This window comes from Cetorhinus maximus, chromosome 13 (genome assembly GCF_964194155.1).
Source record: "Cetorhinus maximus chromosome 13, sCetMax3.hap1.1, whole genome shotgun sequence".
NCBI classification, from domain to species: domain Eukaryota; kingdom Metazoa; phylum Chordata; class Chondrichthyes; order Lamniformes; family Cetorhinidae; genus Cetorhinus; species Cetorhinus maximus.
The window spans coordinates 17,427,617-17,452,982 of record NC_135891.1 but is presented as its reverse complement, the minus strand read 5'-3'; the positions used below and the strand labels follow the sequence as shown (position 1 = coordinate 17,452,982).

Here is a 25,366-nt window from a genome sequence, read left to right as displayed (position 1 = left end):
AGCGCAGGCCCTGACTCCCCCTCTTCCCCCTCCCTGCCTGCACATGTAGCGCTGAGCCCTTCCAGGTGCATGTCACGCTGGCCGGGCCTTAATTGGCCCACCCACGTAAAATGGCGGTACATAGCCAATCACGGGCAGCGGTCAGCTCCGCGCCTGCCCACGGCCGCTCTTGGCCGGCCTGCCCGACGGGGAGAAAACTCTCCCCCTGGTGTCTCACTGCTGAGAGAGCTTATTATGAATTCAGCTCTGATGACATCACTGTGTGCAAGATTTGATGATTCTGGCAGAGTAAAGGAGCGTTATAAGCACCAAGTGACGCCAGTGCTAGCAATATTAAAAGCATGTCTCCATTAACATGATCACCTCATATCATTGTGTAAAAGAAATCTTAATTATTTTTCCACTTCATTTTTTAAAGGTGAATTGGTGCAGCAGCTACTTTAAGAACACATATATCTTGTCTTACTCCTCAGAATGTCAGGGTCCCTTGGTCAGCCTGTTCAAAAAAGAAATCAGCTCATGCAGTGTTATGTTGGAAAACACTAACAATGTTACTCAAGTACCAGGAGTAACATTAAGACTGTAACATTATCATTGCAAAAAACTAGACACGAAAATGCATGTTAAAATAAGGTCTTTCCTCTTTATTTTTTCTATTTTAATTTAAATTATTTATGGGTAATCTCCCATAAAATTAAACTTCTCTTTTCAAATGTAAATATTTTTTACCACCTCCACAATCTTCAAAGCTCAATCTTCAAAAACAGTCTCAATGAACTCATTTTTCAGCTTATTGAGAGTGAGAACATTGAAGAGTCACCTGGTCATGACTGATTCAAGCAAATCAATCTTCTGTGCTCTATGGAGCAACACCTGGCATTCTGACCACTAGATAAGCTGATCTTGTTCATTTGGCACTTTGATGAAGCAGGCACACCATCAACTTTTGCAAGCGGTGTCAGCTGTGGCTCAGTTCATAGCACCCTCGCCTTTGAATCAGAGGATTGTGGGTTCATATCCCACTCCCAGAAACCAAGAACTGTATTTGTACTTGAAAAGAGTTGCAATCTGTGACTGTTGATAACTTGAAAGAGTATCAACTTTTGAGGTGTCAGCTGTGGCTCAGTTCATAGCACCCTCGCCTTTGAATCAGAGGGTTGTGGGTTCATGTCCCACTCCCGGAAACCAAGAACTGTGATTGTACTCGGAAAGAGTTGCAATCTGTGACTGTTGATAACTCGAAAGAGTATCAACTTTTCTTCCCTCTGTGACATTCTAGGGAGCTATAAAACTCTCAACATTGGCATTGGGACCCAATTTGAAATTAACATTTTGCATTGGAAGGAATTGAAAGGTTTTTGGTTGTGTCGTGTCCAAGATTATAACTTTATTCATTCTGGGCCTGTAGCTTTCATATTCTTTAGCTTCAATCTTTGCTCAGAGGATTCTCAAGATGGTGGCCATCTTGAGACAGATGTTGGAGAGCTTAAATTCGACCCAGTTCTATGGTTAGCGTGGCTTTTTTAAAAAATTGTGAATACTTTAGGCTCAAGGCTGTGTGAGTGCTGCAAGTAATGGTAACAGAATTTCCATCTTTGTTCACAGTTACAAAAGAGGTCGATAAGCCCTTTAAGCAACGTGGAATGTTAGGTTATCCAATTGGGTGAACAGTGGCTTATATTACATAAACCGGATCTCTTTCTAGCATGTACTTCTGAGGTACCATTAAATCTAATGATTCCATCCTAATGCTCTGCAAATACAGAAACTGTGCAATCCATCTCTTTGGCGTGAAATTCAGAAACCTGGATACATCAAGCTAAATGGTTCTAGATCATTTACTTAAACATAACCCTTGCAACTCCCCTTAAAAACTATCATTTCAGTATAAAATTAATTTTAACAAAAATCCTGTGGTGGAAAGTTGCAAAGTACTTTTGATTAAAAAGGTGAAAGTGATACAGATTTTTTCCTGCAACTCATTCAGTTTATTTTGGTCGGTAACCAGCTTGCAGTAGCTTCCGTTGGGCATCATAAACCTCGGGAAAAATTTCTTGCTCCACTTGAAAACCTTTCTTTGGGTAATCTCGAATTCGTTCCAAAACAGCTGGAGAAAAATATATAATAAACTTAAAGTTGAACTAAAATCCTATTCAATGTACGTATAAAATAGGCGCAACATTAAGGTGAAGCCTATGCTGTCTCTCCTGTGGATGTAAACAATTCCCCATGTTGCTATTCAAAGAGGAACAGGAAGTTTTCCCAATATTCTACCAACATTCCTCCCTCTACTGATATGATCAAAACCTGATAAACTAGTCATCTATTTCCTTTGTTGTTAGTAGGACCATTTGTACACAAATTAACTGCCATATTTAGCCACATGCTAAAAGGTAATTAATTGAACGTTAAGTGCTTTGGGATATCCTGATAGCTGCCATAAAGATTCTTTCCTTAAATTATCATTTACCCAGAACTTAACAATTCCCATCTAAATTCAACCAAATACCTCTTTCTCACCCACTCATTAATTTTGCCCAATCTGTTATATTCTCTTTCTTAGGTTGACTAAGTCAAGCCTTCCTGAATTTTACTCCTTTGCCTACTTTTAAAATTGTCAGCCATGTGTCTTTATCCTCCAAAATGTAACATTGTTGTATCTGCCTGGCACTCCCTCTTACTCAGTGTAATACCAAGGGAGTGCTGCATTGCTGGGGTCCTGTCCTTTGGGTAAGAAACAATTTGGGACCCAAATTGTCTATTCTAGTGAACTGGTTAAATGTCAAAGATCACGTGCCTCTGTTCAATGAAGTAATGGAAGATCTCAATATCTGGCCAGCAACATTCCTCCAGCAACATAACCAAATATAGATTAACTAATTATTAACCTCATTGCATTTGCAAAAACCTTGATTATGCAAAATGGCTGTCATAGTTACCCACCTAACAACAGTCACTGCACAATATAATTAATTCTATGTGAAGCAGTTGGGGTATTTTTGAGATATGTGATAAGAAGTTACGTAAGTTCAAGTTCTGTTCTTTCTAAACACTATCTCCCTTCACATTCCTAACAATGGTATTAGCAATCTACTGATTACCCAGTTGGATGATGGATGAAATGTAGAAAATTAATGAGGTGTGCTTCAATGAAGTGTCAGGCACTGTCTTGCTTTCTGTTTTCTTGTGATTTAGAGCTTACCTAAATCAGCCACAGGACGCAAATTATTTCCAGCAGACAGCTGACTACCTGAGCACCATGACACATGACCTTCTCATTGGCAGTCACACAATTAATTGCTTTGAATTACCAGCCAACTGCCAATTGGATTTCAATGAACAAAATTTTCTTGCCACCAGCACTCAACAATTGGTATCCTGTTGTTGAACCCTCTCTGAAGATTTACCCATTTTGCCCATTCCCCACTCCCATTATTTTTTTCCAGTCTACTATTGTGACAAGCTCTGGCTGTTGTGAAATAAAAATAGGACTTGATAGCATGTTAAACTCAATTACAATTAGAATTACAATTGTAATTACAATTTAGTTCCTGTCTGTGATAGGCCCTGAAGACTTTTTCACAAATGAAATAATCTTTGTAATCCACAGATTCAGATGCAACATCTATTTATTTTATGGGCATCAATATTTAAAAATACAAATAGTTACATTTCCCCATGTAGAAAGAGTTCAGCATCCTCACCTCCCATAAGCCAAGAGGGCCTGCTCATACACTGATTGCCACACTGCACATGATAGTTAATGTTTTCACATGTAAAATATCAACATAAGGAATTATAAATGTAGCATTAATGTTCATAGAATAACAGTTGACACTTTTGAGAAGTTAATTTAACTTGAAATCTCATTCTGGAACAGTAGAATGCTTCAGGTTTCCCAACCTACCTAACATATACCCAATTAAGTTGTCCCTATTGCCGACATGGCTGTTTGGGTATTCATCAAGTTCCATTGTCGGAGAAGTGACGACAGCCTGCACGTTTTCTTTGTCTTCTGGCCACTGTCGAAGGTAGGTAGCATAAACTCGACGCTCCATAAAAGGCTGTTGAACTAGAATAATCCTCTTCACTGGAAAAAAATAGAAAATTCAGAAAACATTTCTGGGCAACAATTTGCTTTTATATAGCCCCTTAAAAGTGCACCAAAATATTTTAATGAGGTGAGTGTGGACAGAAACACTGAAGGGAGAGAAGGTAATGAAGAGCCCCAAAGACACAGTCAAAAATGTTAGTTCTAGGGAGACTTTGAAAAGAAGGCAGAGTTAGCAAGTTGGAACGGCTTAGAAAGAATGTTCCAGGACATGGCACCAGGATGGTTCTGTGCCCAAGGATGGAGCACAGAGAAGAAGATGTGAAGGAAGCTCAAATCAGAAGAGTGGATGGCACACATTAGAACATTTGATTTCAGGAGATTGTAGAAGTAAAGAAGATCAAGGTCTTGGAGGCCCTTATAGACCAAACAAAATTGCAATGTCTAAACCTGGGCCAACTGGCCATTTTGCCAATGGAATAAATGTAGACTGTTTTTGAAATATGTGGATGTACCTGCACCAGTTGGACTGCAGCAGTTCAAGGAGGTGGCGGCTCACCACTACCTTCTCAAGAGCATTTAGGGATGGGCAATAAATGCTGGCCTAGCCAGCGATGCCCGCATCCCATAAAAGAATAAAAAAAAGATTAATAGAAGGTCAGAAGAATTGACACATCTTGGCCATGATCCATTATCCTGAGTACATGGGCATTCAATACCTTTCACACAGTGATGTGTCAAGCTGGATGAACCCTGCTCCAAGATGTCCACTTTACAGTGTACTGTTAATACATGTTACTGGCTCAGTAAGTAATCCAAGAACAAAAACATATATCAGTGGCTTTCTTGCTATTGAGCGCTGTCAGTCAATCAAAATTCTTAATAGTGACTGTGCTGTCTCCCACATTTAATTGTTTCTTCCATTTTATTGTCTTCCATTTTGGAACTTTTACAAACCTCCTCTTCTGTCTTCCATTGCTTTAAGCGACTAACTTCTAATTTGCTGTCACTGATTGATTGAGGTGATCCTTGTGCATCATTCAGGAGTTTTTTTCCAACCTTCTTCGTGCATTTTAAACAGCTTGTTGTCAATCTATTGAAGCCAATAGTGTTTTCGTGGCAACAGTCAACAATACTGACTCTTAATTTTACCGCTGCTTAGCCTATTTTTGCTTTGGTCGTTCCTAAAAAGATAAAGAATAAGAGTCTGCCCCCAAAATGATAATCCAGTTTTGGATGACAATGAATATGTTGTGTATGTTCAGTAATTTTTATCTGTTGTTTTTGATCTCTGACCATTAGAAGCCAACAGCCGGAATTTTCCGTCCCCTCCGGCTGACAGGATCTCCCTGTCCCGCCGAAGTGAATGGACATTTGAATGACTCGCCGCATCTTGCACCGCGATGGGGCCAGAAAATTCCACCCAATACATTTTAGCAATGTTACCACAAAAGCAGCCTTGAAATACAGTCCACTGCCCTACATTTTTGATGCAATTGATGCAAACTCTACATTAAGATATTACCATAGAACCATAGAAGTATAGAAAAGTTACAGCACAGAAGGAGGCCATTCGGCTCATCTTGTCCATGCCAGCCCGAGAACACCCAAGTGCCCTTTCTAATCCCACCTTCCTGCACCCGGCCCATAGCCCTGCAGCTTACAGCACTTAAGGAGCAGATCCAGGTACTTTTTAAAAGAGTTTAAAGTTTCTGCCTCTACCACCAACTTGGGCAGCAAATTCCAGACGCCCACTACCCTCTGCATAAAAAAGTTCTTCCTCATGTACCCCCAAACCTTCTGCCACTTAGCTTGAATCTATGTCCCCTGGTTCTAGAATTCTCCATCAAGGGAAACAATTTTATCCTATCCACTCTATCAATTCCCCTCATAATTTTATACACCTCAATCAAGTCACCTCTCAGCCTTCTTTGTTCTAAGGAAAATAACCCCAACCTATTCAATGCCTCCTCGTAGCTACACTTTTTGAACCCTGGCAACATTCTTATAAACCTCCTCTGCACTCTCTCCAGAGCTATTTTGTCCTTCCAGAACTGCACACAATACTCCAGTTGTGGCCTCACCATTGTTTTATACAATTCCAACTTTATATCCTTACTTTTATATTCTATACCTCTGCCAATGAAGGAGAGCATTCCATATGCCTTCTTTACAACCTTGTCCACTTGAACTGCTGCCTTCAGGGACCTGTGTACTTGTACGCCAAGATCTCTCACTTCATCTACCCCTCTTAGTATATTCCCATTTATTGTGTAATCCCTGTAACTGTTTGACCTCCCTAAATGTATGACCTCACACTTCTCTATGTTAAAATCCATTTGCCACTTTACCTCCCACTCCACCAACCCATTTATATTGTTTTGGAGATTATGGCTATCCTCTACACTATCCACCTCTGGGCCAATCATTGCTTCAAAGGGTTTCTGTTGGAGTTTCTCTCCTCATGGCAAGCGGATCACGTGGGAATTTCACTGAACTCAGGTGTTTATCATTCCTTCACCATCCCTCTTTTCAGAATGTTGTGTTTCACCTTAAGTTAAAGGGGATATTTTAAAACATAACTACCTTGTAAAGTTCGGATTGCATGACATTATCTCCAAACTGATTCTATATCTTGATCTGATCCAAGATCATTTCTCACGACTGTACTGTGAAGGGTTCTCATAATTCCCACATTTTTCATATCATTAACAAGGATATGACTTTTGGACTTTTATGGCAGAGCACCCAACTGCTGAGTTAAGTGTAGAACCCTGCAGACAGGAGGCTAGGCTCATAAAGGCCTGGGACTGGACATGCCCGGGCTTGTTCAGTGCAGTGTGGATTGTCGCCTGAAACCAGACAACGAGAGGAGACAGAATACGCATTCTTCCCTTTAAAACAATCAACTCAGAGAAAGACTTCACCTTACACAAAACTAAAGCCCATCAAAATCTTGCATAAATAATTGCAACTAACTACTAAGGCAGGAAGGCAGCAATCAATGCAATTATGCGAACCTATCAATACTCCACATATACAATGGCTTTCAGTTCAAAACTAGTTGCAGGGATAGGAAGACAACAATAAACATCATGCAAGCCCATTAAAAATAACGAGACAACAATCACCTGAAGAAGCCCACCAAAATCAGACAAAGAACTAACCTTGATTTGCACTCAGATAAGAAATTCGAAAAACAGTATAACTGGGCCACCAGTTACGAAGAGAAGGAGGGTGAGCAGTTTTGGACCGGTTAAAGCAGGGAGAGGTAGCTGAGCCAAGCGGAGGGAGGAGATCTGGAGGTTTGCAGGCCCGCAGGCAACATCACAGCGAGGGGCACAGGGTGGCAGGCTCAACCGAAGACAACAAGGCCGCAACCACAGTCCTCCACGAAGATCGACCATCCACAACCACGCCCTCCACCCAACTGAAGAACCTTCGCAGATTCCACAGACCAGTACCACGTGGGGACGGCAGGCCCCAGAGGACACAAAGAGCTTATCCCAAAACTGCAACCGGCTTACCTGGCTGGATTTCGAACTGTCAAGGAACCCTGGTTGGTGAGCATGACCCCTGACATCTCCTAGTTCAATTTAGTTAGGTTTTGGGGGTGGGACAAGGGTAAGGGGATTAGTAGCATGATTTTCCCTCATTCTGCCGTGTGTTCCCCATTCTTAACTAAGTGTACTTTGTAGGTCTGTATAATCTCAGTGTAATCCTAATGTTATAAATTCATTTGTGACTTCAATAAACCCAGTTTTTTTCTTGCACCAAAACCAGTTGTCTGCTGCACTTTGTCACAACCCCCAAATAAGTCCAAGGTCTAGAACCCAGGGAGTTGGAGCGATTCGGACCGCTCAGAAGTCAGAGGTGAAGCTGACACACAACACCACCCCCTACAACTGATCTCATCCTTTATTAACAGAGCTACCCCATCTCATTTTCCCTTCTTCATATCCTTTTGAAATGTCAAATACCCTTAATATTCAGTTCACAGTCTTGGTTACTTGCAATCATGACTTTGTAATGGCTATCATACATACATTTATTTCTATTTGGGCTATCAATTCATCCATCATTTTATGAAAGCTGTGTGCATTCAGATGAAGAGCCTTTAATTCTATCCTTTTAACATTTTTCCCTTCACTGACCATATTTGCTGGTGCACTGTTATGTATGTATACTCTGCCTTTTCCTGATGCACTCTGGTTATCATTACCTGTATTGCTATCCTGCACTATTACCTTCTCTGTCCCTTTAACTAACTAAATTTCCTCTTATTTGAATCCTTTCCCTGACTATTCAGTTTAAAGCCTTCTCTATAGCCCTAGTTATTCAATTTGCCAGGACACTAGTCCCAGCATGATTTAAGTGAGTCCAAAGGAACACCTGCCTATTTCTCCATTTCTCCAGAAGAAGAGAGAGGTATATAGCAGGTATAGGCAACAAGGAGCAAATGAGGTACTTGTAGAGTATAGAAAATGTAAGAAAATACTAAAGAAGGAAATCAGGAAGGCAAAAAGAAGACATGAGGTTGCTTTGGCAGATAATGTGAAGGTAAACCCGAAGGGTTTCTACAAGTATATTAAGAGTAAAAGGATAGTAAGGGACACAATTGGTCCCCTGGAAGATCAGAGTGGTCGTCTATGTGTGGAGCCTCACGAGATGGGGGAGATCTTAAAGTTTTTTTGCATCAGTATTTACTCAGGAAACTGGCATAGTGTATAAGGAAGGAAGGGAAACAAGCAGTAGTGTCATGGAACATATAGCGATTAAAGAGGAGGAGGTGCTTGCTGCCTTACAGCGAATAAAGGTAGATAAATCCCCCAGGCCTGACATGATATTCCCTCGAACCTTGAGGGAGACTAGTGTAGAAATTGCAAGGGCCCTGGCAGAAATATTTAAAATGTCCTTAGCCACGGGTGAGGTGCCGGAGGATTGGAGGGTAGCTCATGTTGTTCCGTTGTTTAAAAAAAGCTCCAAAAGTAAACCAGGTAATTACAGGCCAGTGAGCCTGACGTCAGTAGTAGGTAAATTATTGGAAGGTGTTCTGAGAGATCGGATATACAATTATTTGGACAGCCAAGGGCTGATTAAGGATAGTCAGCATGGCTTTGTGCGTGGTAGGTCGTGTTTAACAAACCTTGTAGAGCTTTTCGAGGAGGTTACCAAGAAAGTAGATGAAGGAAAGGCTGTGGATGTTGTCTACATGGACTTTAGTAAGGCCTTTGACAAGGTCCCACATGGGAGGTTAGTTTAGAAGGTTCAGACACTTGGTATCTATGGAGAGGTTGTAAACTGGATTCGAAATTGGCTGTGTGGGAGAAGACAGAGAGTGGTAGTGGATGATTGCTTCTGAGACTGGAGGTCTGTGACTAGTGGTGTTCCTTTAGGGATCTGTGCTGGGACCATTGTTATTTGTTGTCTATATCAATGATCTGGATGATAATGTGGTAAATTGGATCAGCAAGTTTGCTGATGACACTAAGATTGGAGGCGTTGTGGACAGTGAGGAAGACTTTCAAAGCTTGCAGAGGGATCTGGACCAACTGGAAAAATGGGCCAGAAAATGGCAGATGGAATTTAATGCAGAAAAGCGTGAGGTGTTGCATTTTGGAAGGACAAACCAAGGTAGGACATACACAGTAAATGGTAGGGCACTGAGGAGTGCGGAGGAAAAAGGGATCTGGGAGTTCAGATACATAATTCCCTGAAAGTGGCGTCACAGGTAGACAGGGTTGTAAAGAAAGCTTTTGGCATACTGGCCTTCATAAATCAAAGTATTGAGTATAGGAGTTGGGATGTTATGGTGAGGTTGTATAAGACATTGGTGAGGCCAACTTTGGAGTATTGTGTGCAGTTCTGGTCGCCTAACTACAGGAAGGATATCAGTAAGATTGAAAGAGTGCAGAGAAGATTTACTAGGATGTTGCCGGGTCTTAAGGAGTTGAGTTACAGGGAAAGATTAAACAGGTTAGGACTTTATTCCTTGGAGCGTAGATGAGGGGAGATTTGATAGAAGTTTACAAAATTATGAGGGGTATAGACAGAGTAAATGCGAGTAGGCTCTTTCCACTTAGATTAGGAGAGATAAACATGAGAGGACATGGCTTTAGGGTGAAAGGGGAAAGGTTTAGGGGGAACATTAGGGGGAACTTCTTCACTCAGAGAGTGGTGAGAGTGTGGAACGAGCTGCCATCTGACGTGGTAAATGCGGGCTCACTCTTAAGTTTTAAGAATAAATTAGATAGATACATGGATGGGAGAGGTCTGGAGGGTTATGGACTGGGTGCAGGTCAATGGGACTAGCGGAATAATATTTCGGCACAGACTAGAAGGGCCGAATGGCCTGTTTTTCTGTGCTGTAGTGTTCTATGGTTCTACTGCTGCCTGTGTCACACGAATTGAAACCCATTTTTCCCATGCCAATCTTCAATCCACATATTCATGATTTTATTTACTCTGTGCCAATTTGCTCGTGGCTCAGGTAGTAATCCAGAGATTACCACCTTTGTGGTTCTGTTTTTTAAATTTAGTCCCTAGTTGCTCATATTCTCTTGGAAGAAGCTTTCATCCTACCTATGTTGTTAGTACCCACACAGATCACAGCAACATGATCCTTCTCCTCCTCCTAGCTCCTCTCCAGCCCTGCGGTTGAACAACACAGCATTCAGGACTTGCATTCTGGGCTGCAGTGAAGAGTATCTATTCTCCCAACTATATTGTCCCCTCGTACTTCTACATTCCTTTTTACTCCCTCAACCTGAATTCCAACGCCCCCCCCCCCCACCCCCCCCCCCGCCACACCCACCACCCCCCCGCCGTACCATAGTGTTGTGGTCAGTTTGCTCATTCGCCCTCTAGTCCCTGCTCTCATCCACACCGGCTGCAAGAATGTCAAACCTGTTGGCCAAGTGCAAGTGCTATGGACCATGCCTGTTGACCACAAGGCACAAATGACCAACCTGTGACATTGCAACTTTTTCTCAGAGAAGTGTTCATGCCACCATTGCCACTCCTTATCCACCTACAACAACAAATCCTGAAGAAGTGAAAGATGAAAATTATGAAGAACTAGAATCTTTGGTGCAGTGCTAAGATCAGGTGAACGCATCATCCTTGGTGATTTCAATGCCAGTGTTGGCACATACCATCAGATCTGGAAGGGAGTTATAGGGAGGAACAGAGCTGGTAACAACAACAGCCTCTTCTGCTGAATACGTGTGCAGAGCATGACCTCCTCATTGCTGACACTGTATTCTACCTGCCAAACTGAAACAAAATATCCTGGATGTACCCCCCACAACTTTAAATACTGGCATTAATTCACAAAATTATCATGTAAAAATCACAATGATGTTCTCCTGGTTTATATGTAATTACCTCCGGGTGCAAATGATCTATTGCAGAGATGGTGGTGAGTAACTCCCACTATGTCTGACTGATCTATGCCATACATTTAAAACCTGATTTTTTTTTTTCACAATGGCCTGGATTTTGCCGTCAGAAATGAAGGAATGGTGCTGGCTGTTCACCTTGATGACAGCTGCCCACCAACTTTTCATGGGCTTCTCAGTATGGATTTCCTCTAATCCACAATTTTTCCATGCCTGGCATCCCCTACACAGGAACTGTAGCAAGAAACAGAGTAGCTCTTCAACCAATCAGATTGAAGAATCCTCACTGAGACATGCAGAGTCAAAACCAGGTATAAAACAGGAAATGTCAATTAGATTTAAATGGTATACAGAACATTAAATAACATTTAGGAAATACAGATACAATTAAGAGAGAGAGGTAAGAAACAACCAGAAAAGTAAAAAAAAATTAAAAAGTTTCAATGCTACTTTTTCTCTGAAGGAATGAGACTCTATGGCCTTCTTAAGGCATCTCCCACCCGGCGGGCTATTATGGTCCTGCCAAAATGAATGGAGATTTAAATGGCTCATCGTACCCACTGAGGGGGGAGAAACATAAAATCCTGGCCCATGTTTTTAAAATGAATTTATCAGGACCAGAGAAGCTGTTCATCAATAATCATCACTTACACGATTAAAAACTCACTCACTTCTAAATGCACCAGTTCTAACTTTCTTAGCCTTTTTAGTACAGAACTAGTGAGCAAGTGCAGCTTGTGCTGTTGTGGTCATTTCAATGGCAAATCTATCAGCGAGGACTACAACAGCACACCCTGTGGAGCAGCGGTTTATCTCTGACAGCCTTTCCATATTTAAGTTGATGTCCGATTTACTCAGTAATAACAGTGAACACTGATAGTCTCACCGTTATTATTACCTCAAAATCACGGCCATTAACTTTGTATCATGCAGTGAAGGATGCTGACTGTATAGAACATGACACTGAAACTGTGACATTAGTCATCCTATTCTATCTGGAACCAGTTTTATGCCATCAACTGTCTGTTATTACTGGTTACAGATCCTAGTTATTAATAATCTATTAAAACACATAAATGTAAAATAGTGAAAACTGCGCAATTAAAATCTTGCATTTTCTTTACATAATTTACTCATAAAAATGTAATTTTGTTATTTCAAAGCATTTGTCTATCTCCCTCCACAATTCTGTAAGAGATGTTCACAATTGACCCTGAATAGAGATTTAACAGTCTTTAACAAGCAATTTTTTCACACTAATTTTGCTTAAGAAATCTCACCAGAAGGACAATACTCAGAATAGTGCTACAAAATGGGGGATATTTGGGAACTTTTTTTTATTTATTCATGGGATTTGAGTGGCGCTGGCTGGGCCAGTATTTATTGCCCATTGCTAACTGCCCTTGAGAAGGTTGTGGTGAGCTACCTTCTTGAACCACTGGAGTCCATGTGATGTAGATACACCCACAGTGCTGTTAGGGAGGGAGTTCCAGGATTTTGACCTAGCGACAGTGAAGGAATAGCAATATATCTCCAAGTGAGCATGGTGTGTGGCTTGGAAGGGAACCTGCAGGTCATGGTGTTCCCATCTGTCTGCTGCCCTTGTCCTTCTAGATGGTATTGGTCGTGGGTTTGGGAGGTGCTGTATAAGGAGTCTTGTGGAGTTCCTACAGTGCATCTTGTAGCTAGTACACACTGCTACCACTGTGTGTCGGTGGTGGAGGGAATGAATGATTGTGGATGGGGTGCAAATCTAGCGGGCTGCTTTGTCCTGGATGGTGTCAAATTTCTTGATTGTTGTTGGAGCTGCACTCATCCAAGCAAGTGGAGAGTATTCCATTATACTCCTGACCTGTGCCTTGTGGATGGTGGACAGGCTTTGGGGAGACAGGAGGTGAGTTACTCAGCACAGGATTCCTAGCCTCTGAACTGCTCTTGAGGCCACAGTATTTACACGGCTAGCCGAGTTCAGTTTCTGGTCAATGGTAACCCCCAGCATGTTGATAGTGGTGGATTCAGCGATGGTAATGCCATTGTATGTCAAGGGGCAATGATTAGATTCTCACCTGTTGGAGATGGTCATTGCCTGGCACTTGGGTGGTGCGAATGTTACCTGCCACTTGTCAGCCCAATACTAGATATTGTCCAGGTCTTGCTGCATTTGGACACGGACTGCTTCAGTATGTGAGGAGTTGCGAATAGTGCTGGATATTGTGCAATCATCAGCGAGTGTACCCACTACTGACATTATGGTGGAAGGAAGGTCATTCATGAAGCAGCTGAAGATGGTTGGGCCTAGGTCACTACCCTGAGGAACTCCTGCAGCGATGTCCTGGCAGTGAGATGACTGACCTCCAACAACCACAACCATATTCCTTTGGGCTAGGTATGACTCCAACCAGCGGAGAGTTTTCCTCCTGATTCCCACTGACCACAATTTTGCTAGGGCTCCTTGATTCTACACCCAGTCAAATGCTGCCTGATGTCAAGGGCAGTCATTCTCACCTCACCTCTGGAGTTCAGCTCTTTTGTCTATGTTTGAACCAAGTGGCCCAAACTGAGTGTCAGTGAGCACATTATAGCTAAGTAAGTGCCACTTAATAGCACTGTTAATAACCCCTTCCATTACTTTACTGATGATCGAGAGTAATTGGCCGGGTTGGATTTGTGAAGGATTGGCAATACTCAGGAGTAAAATTGGGGCGGTAATTGGCCAGGTTGGATTTGTCCTGCTTTTAGTGTACAGGACATACCTGGACAATTTTCCACATTGCTGGGTAGATGCTAGTGTTGTAGCTGTACTGGAACAACTTGGCTAGGGGCATGGAAAGTTCTGGAGCACAAGCCTTCAGTACTATTGCTGGAATATTGTCAGGCCCCATAGCCTTTGCATTATCCAGTGCCTTCAAACATTTCTTGATATCAAGCGGAGTGAATCGAATTGGCTGGAGACTGGCATCTGTGATGCTGGGGACCTCAGGAGGAGGCTGAGATGGATCATTCTTTTGGTACTTCTGGCTGAAGATTGTTGCAAATCCTTCAGCCTTATCTTTTGCCCCTGATGTGCTGGTTCCTCCATCATTGAGGATGAGAATATTGATGGAGATGTCTCCTCCAGTGAGTTGTTTAATCACCCACCACCATTCACGACTGAATGTGGCAGGACAGCAGAGCTTTAGATCTGGTCTGTTAGTTGTGAACTCACTTAGCTCTGTCCATCACTTGCTTCTTATGCTGTTTGGCACGCAAGTAGTTCTGTGTTGTAGCTCCACCAGGTTGACACAAATTTTTAGGTATGCCTGGTGCTGCTCCTGGCATGCCCTCCTGTACTCTTCATTGAACCAGGGTTGAGTCCCTGGCTTGGTGGTAATGGTAGAGGTGGGGGATATGCTGGGCCATGAGGTTACAGATTGTGGTTGAGTACAATTCTGCTGCTGAAAATGGACCACAGTGCTTCATGGTTGCTCAGCCCTGAATTGCTAGATCTGTTTGAAATCTATCCCACTTAGCACTGTGTTTGTGCCACACAACACGATAGAGGGTGTCCTTAATGTGAAGATGGGACCTGGCCTTCACAAGGACTCTGCGGTGGTCACTCCTACCGATACTGTCATGGACAGATGCATTGCGGCAGGTAGGTTAGTGAGGATGAGGTCAAGTATGTTTTTCCCTCTTGTTGGTTCCCTCACCACCTGCCGCAGCTATGTGCTTTAGGACTTGGCCAGCTCGATCTATACTGGTGCTACTGAGTGGGGACACTGAAGTCCCCCACCCAGCGTACATTCTGCGCCCTTGCCACCCTCACTTCTTCTTCCAAGTAGCGTTCAACATGGAGGAGCACTGATTCATCAGCTGAGGGAGGGCAGTACGTGGTAATCAGCAGGAGGTATCCTTGCTCTTTTTTGACCTGATGCCTTGAGACTTCATGGGGTCGAGTCGATGCTTAGGACTCCCAGGGCAACTTCCTTCCGACTGTATACCACTGTGCTGCCACCTTTGTTTGGTTTGTCCTGCTGGTAAGACAGGACATACCCAGGGATGGTGATGGTGGTGTCTGGGACATTGTCTGTAAGGTATGATTCCGTGAGTATGACTATGTCAGTCCGTTGTTTGACTAGTGTGTACGACAGCTCTCCTACTTTTGGTACTAGCCGCCAGATGCTTAATATCAGTCTTGCTGAACTGTTTGCTCACTTCTACTTTTTTGTAGCAACTAAAGGAAAGTATGGGCTGAACTTTCCCCCCGTCGGGCGGGAAGTTGATGGGCGGGCGCATTTCCAATCGGCACCCCCGACTGGAAGCGCAGTGCCATTTTACGTGGGCGGGCCAATTGAGGCCCGCCCAGTGTGACATCCGCACAGAAGTGCTATGCACTCCCTGAGTGGGCGGGGGGGGGTGGAATCCCAAAATCGAGAGTGTGCTCTTTCACGTATGCACACAAAAGAGCGCACTCATCTCCCTGAGGCTAAGTGCAGCCTCAGGGAGATTGGCTGCACTTGTAAAAAAGACAAAAATAGAAAAATAAAATTTCCCTTACATGTCCCCTCATGTGACAATGTCACATGAATTGGGATATGTCCATAATTTTTACAAAATCTTTATTAAAATTTTTTAAAGCGTACATGAAACCTCATCCTGCCCGTGGATGAGGTTTCATGTTTTTTCTAGTTCCCGCCGGGGCTCCTGGCCTGCCTGTCAACCTTAGGGTTGGATGGGCAGGTCCTTTAATTGCTTAATTGATCCTGTCAATGGCCTCAATTGGCCATTGACAGGTCAGTGGACGCGCAGCTGATCTTGCTGCGCCCCCGCCTTCCTGAAAATTTAAATCGGGTGAGGTGATGTTAGGAGATCCCGCCGACGTCACCGCGCGTCATTTCACGCGTCGGCGAGCGGACCCCGCCCCCACTCGCTGACTCTTAAAATTCTGCCCTATGTTATAGGTCAAGAACTCGATTAGAATGAACCTATGGCCAGTGTACAGCAAATTCCCCCCTTCACCCCTTTTAGTCATTAGGGTAGCTCAGCTTTATGCAAAATTTTGTTTTAGTTGTATATTTCATCACTTCAATCCTTATAGCTGTTGTAAAAACAGCACAAGAACATGGTAATTTTATAACTGATAGCATGTGCATACACTTAATGTTTTCAACTTATTTTAATGACCCCTCCCTATTATAATATAATAATCTTAAAGGCTCATATGATACCTTAGGGGCCATTCAGCTTCAGTTTGCAATAACTATTTTTCTTCCCATAGCCTGTGCTTTTCTGAGTACAAATGTACACTCGTATGGTCTCAACGTGCAAAGAAATGACCTGTTATCAATATTTGGCCGGAGGCCCTAAATTGTTGGTTGCCTGAGATTTGCAGATTTCATCAGAATCATGCCAGAGTTCTCTAAAATGACGTGGCAACGTGAATTGTGCTTTTCATAATAATAAGCAGCTTAACGCAAACATAATCATTTTACTCTAATAAGAAAGACAAATCCAGTTCTCCAGTCCTTAAAATTCTACAAGGAATCAAAGGAAAGCACAAGTCACCAAATCCAAATCTAAATCTTCAGCTGCTCTTGTACCTTTATGACAAATTGAAAAAAGCAGCACATACTGTTATAATGTGCCTTTAAGGGATTGCAGAATGACATCAGTAGAAAGGAAGTGCGTCATGACACACTTCCTTTCTAGTGATGTCATGCTGCAATACTTTAAAGGCACATTACAGCACATATTGGATGAGAAAGGGTGTTGGGACAGTCCTAGCATCTATAGGCTAGTTAGTTTAACATAAATAATAGGATTTTAGAAACAATAATCAGGGAAAAAATCAACAGGCACCTTTTTAAATTCTTTCATGGGATGTGGCATCACTGGCTAGGCCAACATTTATTTCTCATCCCTAATTGCCCTGGAGAAGGCAGTGGTAAGCTGCCTTCTTGAACCGCTGCAGTCCATGCGGTGCAGGTACCCACAGTACTGTTAGGAAAGGAGTTCCAGGCTTTTGACCCAGCGACAGTGAAGGAACTGGGATATAGTTCCAAGTCAGGAATGTGTGTGGCTTGGAGGGGAACTTGCAGGTGGTGGTGTTCCTATGCACCTGCTGCCCTTGTCCTTCCGAGTGGAGAGATTTGACTTAATTCAGGATAACCAACACAGATTTGTAAAAGACAGATTGTGCTTGACCAATCTAATTGAATGTTTTGATGAAGTAATGGAGAAAGTTGGCGAAGGGCAAACTTCCCGGGCAATCGCCGCGGAGTCAGTGCATTCAGACTTACGGTGGGGGGTCCCGTAGCTCATCTTGGGGGTGCCTTCAGGATACAACCAGCCAGAGATTGGAAGTTCTGGATCACGAACTTTGTTTCTCTCTGCACAGATGCTGCATTATCTGCTGAGTGCTTCCAGCATTTTCTGTTTTTATTTCAGATTTCCTGCATCTCCAGTATTTTGCTTTTGTATCAAAAAGATTGAGCTCCATCTGGTCTGCCCCACCCATAGGGAAAGATATCCTCTTAAATGCTACCTTAATGAAATTCTGAACTCATTCTTCAGTAAAAGGATTTACAATTCTGATAGATAGCTCACAGAGAAAATTCCACCTAAAACGTCACCTCAAATGACCCCGTTCTTCTACTGTGCCTCTGTCATTTCTTATATCAGCCAATTTTGGGATGATTTTGGGTAGCAATACTCATTTGGGAACATAGGAACATAACAAATAGGAGCATGAATAGGCCAATCAACCCTTTGAGCCTACTCCACCATTTAATGAGATCAGCCGTGATCTTATTGAATGGTGGAGCAGGCTCAAGGACTGAATGACATACTCCTATTCCTATTTCTTATGGTCTTATGGTTGATCTGATCATGGCCTCAAGATCACTTTCCTGTCTGCACTCCATAACCCTTGACTCCCTTGTAGCATTGGCACTGACCACCACTGCCATCGCCTACCAAGCCAGAGTGGTAATGTTGCTGGTCCTCCTGCGGCCAGAGCAGGGGTAGAGGACATTATGGCTGACCTCCACAACGTCCAAAAGGCGCTCGAGGGACGCATCACTAAACCAGGCGGCTGCAGTCTTCCTGCCTTTTGGGGCCATGTCTTCTTTGCAGCAGTCCCGGGCTGGAAGCACTGGGAGGTGTGCGCACGACTGCCCTTTAAATGTAGCGTCCGGCGTGGTGAAACAGCGAGGTGACAGTGTGGCAGGCAAATCAGAGCCCACCCGCCATCGAAACGGCATGTTTCCTGGGAATGCATAATTAATGAGGCGGCATTGGGACGATACGGCATGAAAAACAGCCATTGCGGCCGGCGGTTAAAACGTCCTTTTGCCCGTCCGCTACCGCAGTTAGTGTAAATCTGGGGCGATTCCGCCCAATGACTCAGACTCCACTGCTCTCTGGGGTTGAGAATTCCAAAGACTAACAACCCTTTGAGAGAAGAAATTCTTCCTCGTCTCTGTCTTAAACAGGAGGCCCCTTATTCTGAAACCATACCCCCTAGTTCTAGATTCCTCCACAAGGGGAAACATCCTCTCAGTATCTACCCTGCCAAGCCCCCTCAGAATTTTACATGTTTCAATAAGATCACATCTCATTCTTCTAAACTTTAAGACAAGCCCTGCATCCCAGGAATCAACCTCATGGACCTTCTCTGAACAGCCTTCAATGCAAGTATATCCCTCATTAAATAAGGAGACCAAAACTGTACCTAGTACTCCAGGTTTGTCTCACCCTGTACTTGCCTATTTTTATACTCCATTCCCCTTGCAATACCACAGTTTAGCACAGTTAAAATATGCATGGCTTTGTTCCCTATGAACTGGGAAGAGACTGCACCTGTTCAGTCCACTTAGAGCTCTGGAAGTCTTCAGAATGAGCAGACTTCATTTCATCAGCCTGTCTACACTTGATTGGAGTTCCCAGCCACTAAAAAGACAGCGTTAATACATTGCATTACCCAACCCCCACAAGAATGTGTACTGGACAAGCAATCACGTTAATAATTAGGAATAATAAAGGCTCAGGTTGTTGTATACCTGGGATGTTGTTTTCTTTCAGTGTCTGATATGCAAATCTTATATTCTCGCCTGTATTAGTGGCCTTTTTTTCCAGTAGGATCTTGTCAACTGGCACTCCCAATTTAATCGCAGTATCAGCAAACACCTCTGCCTCTGGTTGATGCCACACTCCTGTTTTCAAAATCATATTTATGATGACAAATAAGAGGAATGAGTTTCTATATTTCATTAACAATAAGGAATTAGATGTTTGCATTATTCATCAGTCAATTTTATTGTTACTGTGACAAACATTCTTACAAAAAATGCAGAGCTGTAGTTAAAGTGTAAATGAGTGGTATCTGAAATCCAGTGTCACTAATGAAGCATATTATATAGAGTGTAATGTTACGGACGGGAGGGGGGTTAATTTAAACAGCACTGATTTCTCCTCTCACCACCCGTCCATAAACAGAAAGGAGTTTTCATTTGTTTCCCTCTTTATGAGCGATGGCATATTTTCCAACCCCTTGGTTTTTGTGTGATCCAATTTTCTATTAATAACCCCACAGCAAGCTCTAGATAGGATGAACTTTATTGCGCGCATTTAAAACGCAAAAGGAGGGTTGCAATGTCACTCCCACACTTAGACAGTAAAGAGAGAGATAGAGAGAAGGTTCTACAGTACAGAGACCACAGAAAAAATGAATATTGGTTCACATGGATTCCAGAGTCCACAATCAAAGTCCAGTGAGGTATTCCTTCACGGAGGTCAGTGGGTTGAAAACTGATGCTGGATAATTCTCTTTACCGGTGAGGTTTACTGCACACGATGAGATACGCATGCAGAAGTGATTCAGTCTTGTCGGTGATTGTACTGAATTTCCAGCAGGAGCAGTGCAGTAGGAGTCAGGTATTCCGCCTGGGCAGAGCTCCTTGTCTGTAAGGCTGCTAGTTAGATGGTAAACAACAAAGTGAGCTTTTCAGTTTAGCAAGGCAATATTACTTGTTCCACAAGCCAGAGGCCCATGTCACATGACTCCCACCTCGCCACCACCTTTGACAAAGGATGTGTACCCATCATCTGGATTCCAAAGATTGGCAAATATCTCAGCCATTAGGGATTGAGAGGAAGGTTGCAGGGCTTTTCTTTTAACAGATGATCCATCTCCTTCTGGCCAACCTGTGATATTAAATGCAGATGGCCTTTATATTGCTCTCTTTGAAGTTGGGCTGTACAGTCCACAGGGGGTCGTTAGTGGCTCCTCAGAGATAATGAGCTATGAGTTTTCCTAAAACTGTCAAGTGGCTTCTTTTGTTCAGGTATCACAGGCAGACACAGTTTCAGCCATTTTAAAGGTCTTTGTTCAGTTTTTAAAATTTTAGAATTAGTGATGAGCATAGCTATAATATTCTATAAAAATATACAGTGTGAGGTCTTAGTCCCTCACAGTAAGGAATATTTGTGAGTTATATCAGCAACTGCAATAACTTGCATTTATATAGCGCCTTTAGCATAGTAAAACATTCCAAGATGCTTCACAGGAGCTTAATAAGGCAGTCATCCAGTCAACAAATTTATTGTACCTCATAGCTATAAAAGAAAGGCTTAAGCATATAACCATTATTAAAATCTCTCATATGAAATTTTAATTTTAGTTTTGTTTGTGCTACCTGCCTCTATTAATGCTAATACTTTCTACCATTTCACATTATATTATTGATGCATACTGTTTTCAGTAGGATTGATTATTAACCTGTGACTACAAATTTACTCTGAAACGATCAAAATGGAATACACAAAAAATAGAAGGGAAGAACTTTCATTTATATGCCATCTTTCAGCATCTCAGGGTATCCTAAGGTGCTTTACTGCCAATGGCATAGTTTTGAAATGTACTTACAGTTGTAACGCAGGGAAATGTGGCAATTAATTTGTGTACAGCCAAGCCCCACAAACAGCAATGATATAAATGACCAGATTGTCTATTTTTGGTATAGTTTGAGGGTTAAATGCTGTCTAGGACACTGGAAGAACTCCCCATTTCTTTTCCAAATAGTGTCACGGGATCCCTTTTATCCATCTAAGAAGGCAGTTTGGGGTCTCTGTTCAAATTTTAATTTCAAGTACTGCACTTTCAATAACACAGCTCTCCCTCAGTACTGCACTGAAGCACTTGCCTAGATTATATACTCAACTTTTATGGAGTGGGACTTGAACCCACAACTTTCTGCCTCAGAGGTGAGAAAGGTACCGCTGAGCTAAAGTGCACATCTAAATAATTAGTAGATGCGTTACAGGAGATTTAATGCTAATAATTGATTAGAATGGGCTGTCACATTAATTTTGGCCTGTCGAAACAAAACAGTGGTATTGCATTTTTCTTAACCTAAAGTTATTAATTTTGTTAATTTTAAATATAATTGATAAAGTGAATTTATTATCCTCTTCACAATAACATCCACAGTTCAAGAGGGGTAAATGAGCAATCTGAGCAAATGAAAATACTTGTGAAGCACTCGTCCATGTTGTGAGTCTGCCTCAGAGCTGGAGGTGTTCTCTGGAACAGCAGCTGCTGAGAAGCTGGAGGATTATTGATTTACAGTGAAAGGTTATTTTTGAAATTGGATATGTAAGGTCTTCCACAGTGTCTTCTAGAAAAACAGGGAAATTTTCCGATCCCATATTTTAAATTTTAAGCTTTTTCTTCAGTGTGACATGGAACATTTGAATGTGCTGGGAGGTTTCTTGCTTGAACACATTTAAGGCTGGGATAGACAAATTTTTGGTCTCTCAGGTAATTAATGGATGTGGGGAGCAGGCGGGAAAATGGAGTTGAAGCCCAAGATCAGCCATGATCGTATTGAATGGCGGAGCAGGCTCAACGGACCATATGGTCTATCCCTGCTCCTATTTTGTGTGTTCTTGTGTTCTTCATTATTACATATAGAAAGACAATACCTTAAGTCAAAGAAATTCTAGGTTTTTGTAATGATGGGCTTTTTTGTAATTAATGCCTAAAGATTGTGTTTAAGGTACAAGCAACTGTATTGTGAGGAAACACAGAAACCTATGCTAATCCATGCAGGCGGAGCAGCATAAACTCTATCCCTTCTACCTTAATCTCGCAATGTAATAAGAAACCCTGTACCGGGGTTGAAATTGAAGTTTATAATTTTGAATTTTACACATCTTTTACTTTAAAAGCAGTATAGATAAGAGCGGTGAAGGTAACTGGTATAGTCTTATCAAGTGGTTCTTTGGGGTTGTGAAAATACCTGTTGTTAGTGTCTAAAAGGTTCTGTTGATGGATGTTACATACCCAGCAGTTTAAGGTAATAAGGTGAACAGGTGTTGGGTATTGACTAGTTAATCATACTCAAACGTATATATAAAGAGTCAGTCAGCGCTGGGAGTCTGGTGTTAGTGTTGAGAAGTCAACTCTATGGTGAGCAATGAACAGTCTCCACTGAAGCATCCTAGTCTCAGTGTATTTTCGCAACCAGGCTTGGGAATTCTCTAACATTGGTTGCACAGGATGGTTGCCTGAAAGTGAAGATTTGAGACTAAGATTTACTTCCAGACAGTAGTAGAGTTGGTGTTTTTTTTTTTGGAGACAGGAGTCTCTTTGAAGAAAGATGACTGAAACTAGGTATAAGGTGGCAGGATATGATTTTGCACCATTGTTCTGTGAAACAGAACCTTATGATCAATGGAAAAATAAAGTTAACGCAGGGACAAAGGTTATGGCTCTATGGAAAAGAAAGCAAGGGATAGCTCTGGCACTTTCACTTCCTGCCAGGAGCAAGACTAGCTGCAAAGTGTTCTCAGAACTAGACGCCCAGGAACTAGACAGTGAAGAAGGTTTGGACATTCTCTTGAAACTCATGGAAAAAATTTATGTGAAAGATGACTTATTGAATGCCTATGAGGCTTGGTCAGTCTTTGATAAATTTCGAAAAATGGATGACTTTTCCATAAAAGAATACATCATGGAGTTTACCCAATTGTACACGAGATTGCAGCGATTCCACTTGGACATTCCTAAATTAGTACTTGCCTTTAAATTAATGGACTGTGTGAGGATATCAAACATGGCTTGGCTCTTGGTTTTAAGTTAGAATAGTTAGATTCAAAGAAAGAGAAATGCCTTTGGATCAAAAGTCCAAAGCCTTAAAAAAATTCCTGGGAAGGCATTCATTTCCAGCCACTTTTATGGCACAAATGAGATCTTCAGCGATGACACCGAAGGCAAATGGAATGTTGCCCTTTATTTCAAAGGGAATGGAGTATAAAAAAGGAAAATCTTGCTAAAACTTTACAAGGCACTAGTTAGACCACACCTAGAATACTGTGAACAATTTTGGTCCCCTTATCTAAGGAAAGATATACTGGCATTACAGGCAGTCTAAAGGAAGGTTCACTAGGTTGATCCCTGGTATAGAGGGATTTTCTTCTCAAGAGGGGTTGAGTAGGTTGGGTCTGTACTCATTGGAATTTAGAAGAATATGAGGCGACCTTATTGAAACCTATAAGATTCTCAGGGGACTTGACAGGGTAGATGCTGAGAGGTTGTTTCCCCTTGTGGGAGAGTCTAGGACCAAAGGGCATAGTCTCAGAGTAAGGCGGTGCCCACTTAAAGCAGAAATGAGGAGGAATTTTTTCTCTGAGGGTAATCAAGCTGTGGAATTCTTTACTGCAGAGGGCTGTAGGTGTTGGGTCGTTAAGTATATTCAAGGCTGAGATAGGCAGATTTTTAACCAGTAAGGGAATCAAAAGTTGTGGTGAAAAGGTAGGAAAGTGGAGTTGAGGATTATCAGATCAGCCATGATCTCATTGAATGGCGGAGCAGACTCGATGGGGCAAATGGCCTACTCCTGCTCCTAAGTCTTATGGTCTTATAGTCTTAAGATGGAGGATACAATGCTAGCAGCATTTCAGGACTGTTCGAATATAGGGCCCAAATGTCTGTACGAAAGAAGAGTTACAAACAAAAAGTACGAGGACAGAGACGCTTTTGGGCAGTGGGAGTTAGGCAATTATGGAAGGAGGATGAACAGGAATAGCCAAGGGGCGGTCAACTGGTGCTTCAGATGCGACTCGAAGTGTCATTATGCGTTCAATTGTCCAAAGATGAAAAACAGGGTTTTTGAGACAATACATGGTAGTGAAGGCAAGGAGGATGATACTGACCAATCAGAAGGAATCATATTGGTCACCAGAAGCTTCAGTCCAGTAATGAGCATCCTAGTCGCAAATTCATTCAATTGCGCAGTTCTAGATAGTGGGTGTACATCCATGGTATTGGTGTGGGCTGGCTAAACTGTTACATGGATTCTTTAAGTAAGGAAAACCAAAGTAGAGTCAAAGAATATGACAGTTGTTTTAGGTTTGAGTGAAATACCTATACTGTTAAGTAAGCCTTCAATAAAAAAGGCCTAAATGAAGTTGGACATGGAGCATGATAAAGTGATTGTCTTTGGGAAATCTATAGATTTGCAATTTACACAGTCAGGACATTATTTTATTCCTATAAGGCCTATCATCTCTGGACAGAATGTTAAAAAGGTATTAATGGCAGCTGGGGGCAGGTATTTAAAGGAGAAGAAGCAAATCATTACAAAACTACACCAACAATTTACACATCCCTCTGGCAATAGGTTGAAGATTTTGTTAAAGGATGCAGGGGTACTGGATGAGGAATACACTAGACTTGTCGAGGATATTAGTGAAAAATGTGATATTTGTACAAAGTGCAGGAGAACGCCATCACAATCAGTAGTAAGTCTCCCATTGGCGAGAGACTTTAATGAAATTGTAGCGATAGACCCCAAAGTACAGGATAAAGAAATTAAGTATTTTTCCTTTACATTTTGTAGACATAGTGACCAGATTTAGTCTAGCAATGGTAATT

General features: G+C 42.2%; 1 protein-coding gene across 2 annotated transcripts in view; it reads right to left on the bottom strand.

Annotated features, from left to right (window-relative positions):
• Positions 1 to 618: 618 nt before the first annotated feature.
• Positions 619 to 25,366, bottom strand: part of LOC144689152 (uncharacterized protein SCO4629-like) — a 39,135-nt gene continuing 14,387 nt past the window's right edge. Inside the window, exons 4-7 of one of the 2 annotated variants that reach the window (XR_013578573.1) lie at positions 19,491 to 19,643; positions 3,908 to 4,090; positions 1,137 to 2,107; positions 619 to 984 (exon numbers count right to left, since the gene is read on the bottom strand). Coding sequence is in view for 1 of the 2 variants with exons in the window: in XM_078556284.1 (XP_078412410.1) it covers positions 1,989 to 2,107; positions 3,908 to 4,090; positions 19,491 to 19,643 (455 nt within the window). In the remaining variant the exon portion in view is untranslated. Of the gene's footprint in view, positions 2,108 to 3,907; positions 4,091 to 19,490; positions 19,644 to 25,366 lie in introns of both variants that reach the window. The other variant, XM_078556284.1, reaches the window with a different exon arrangement.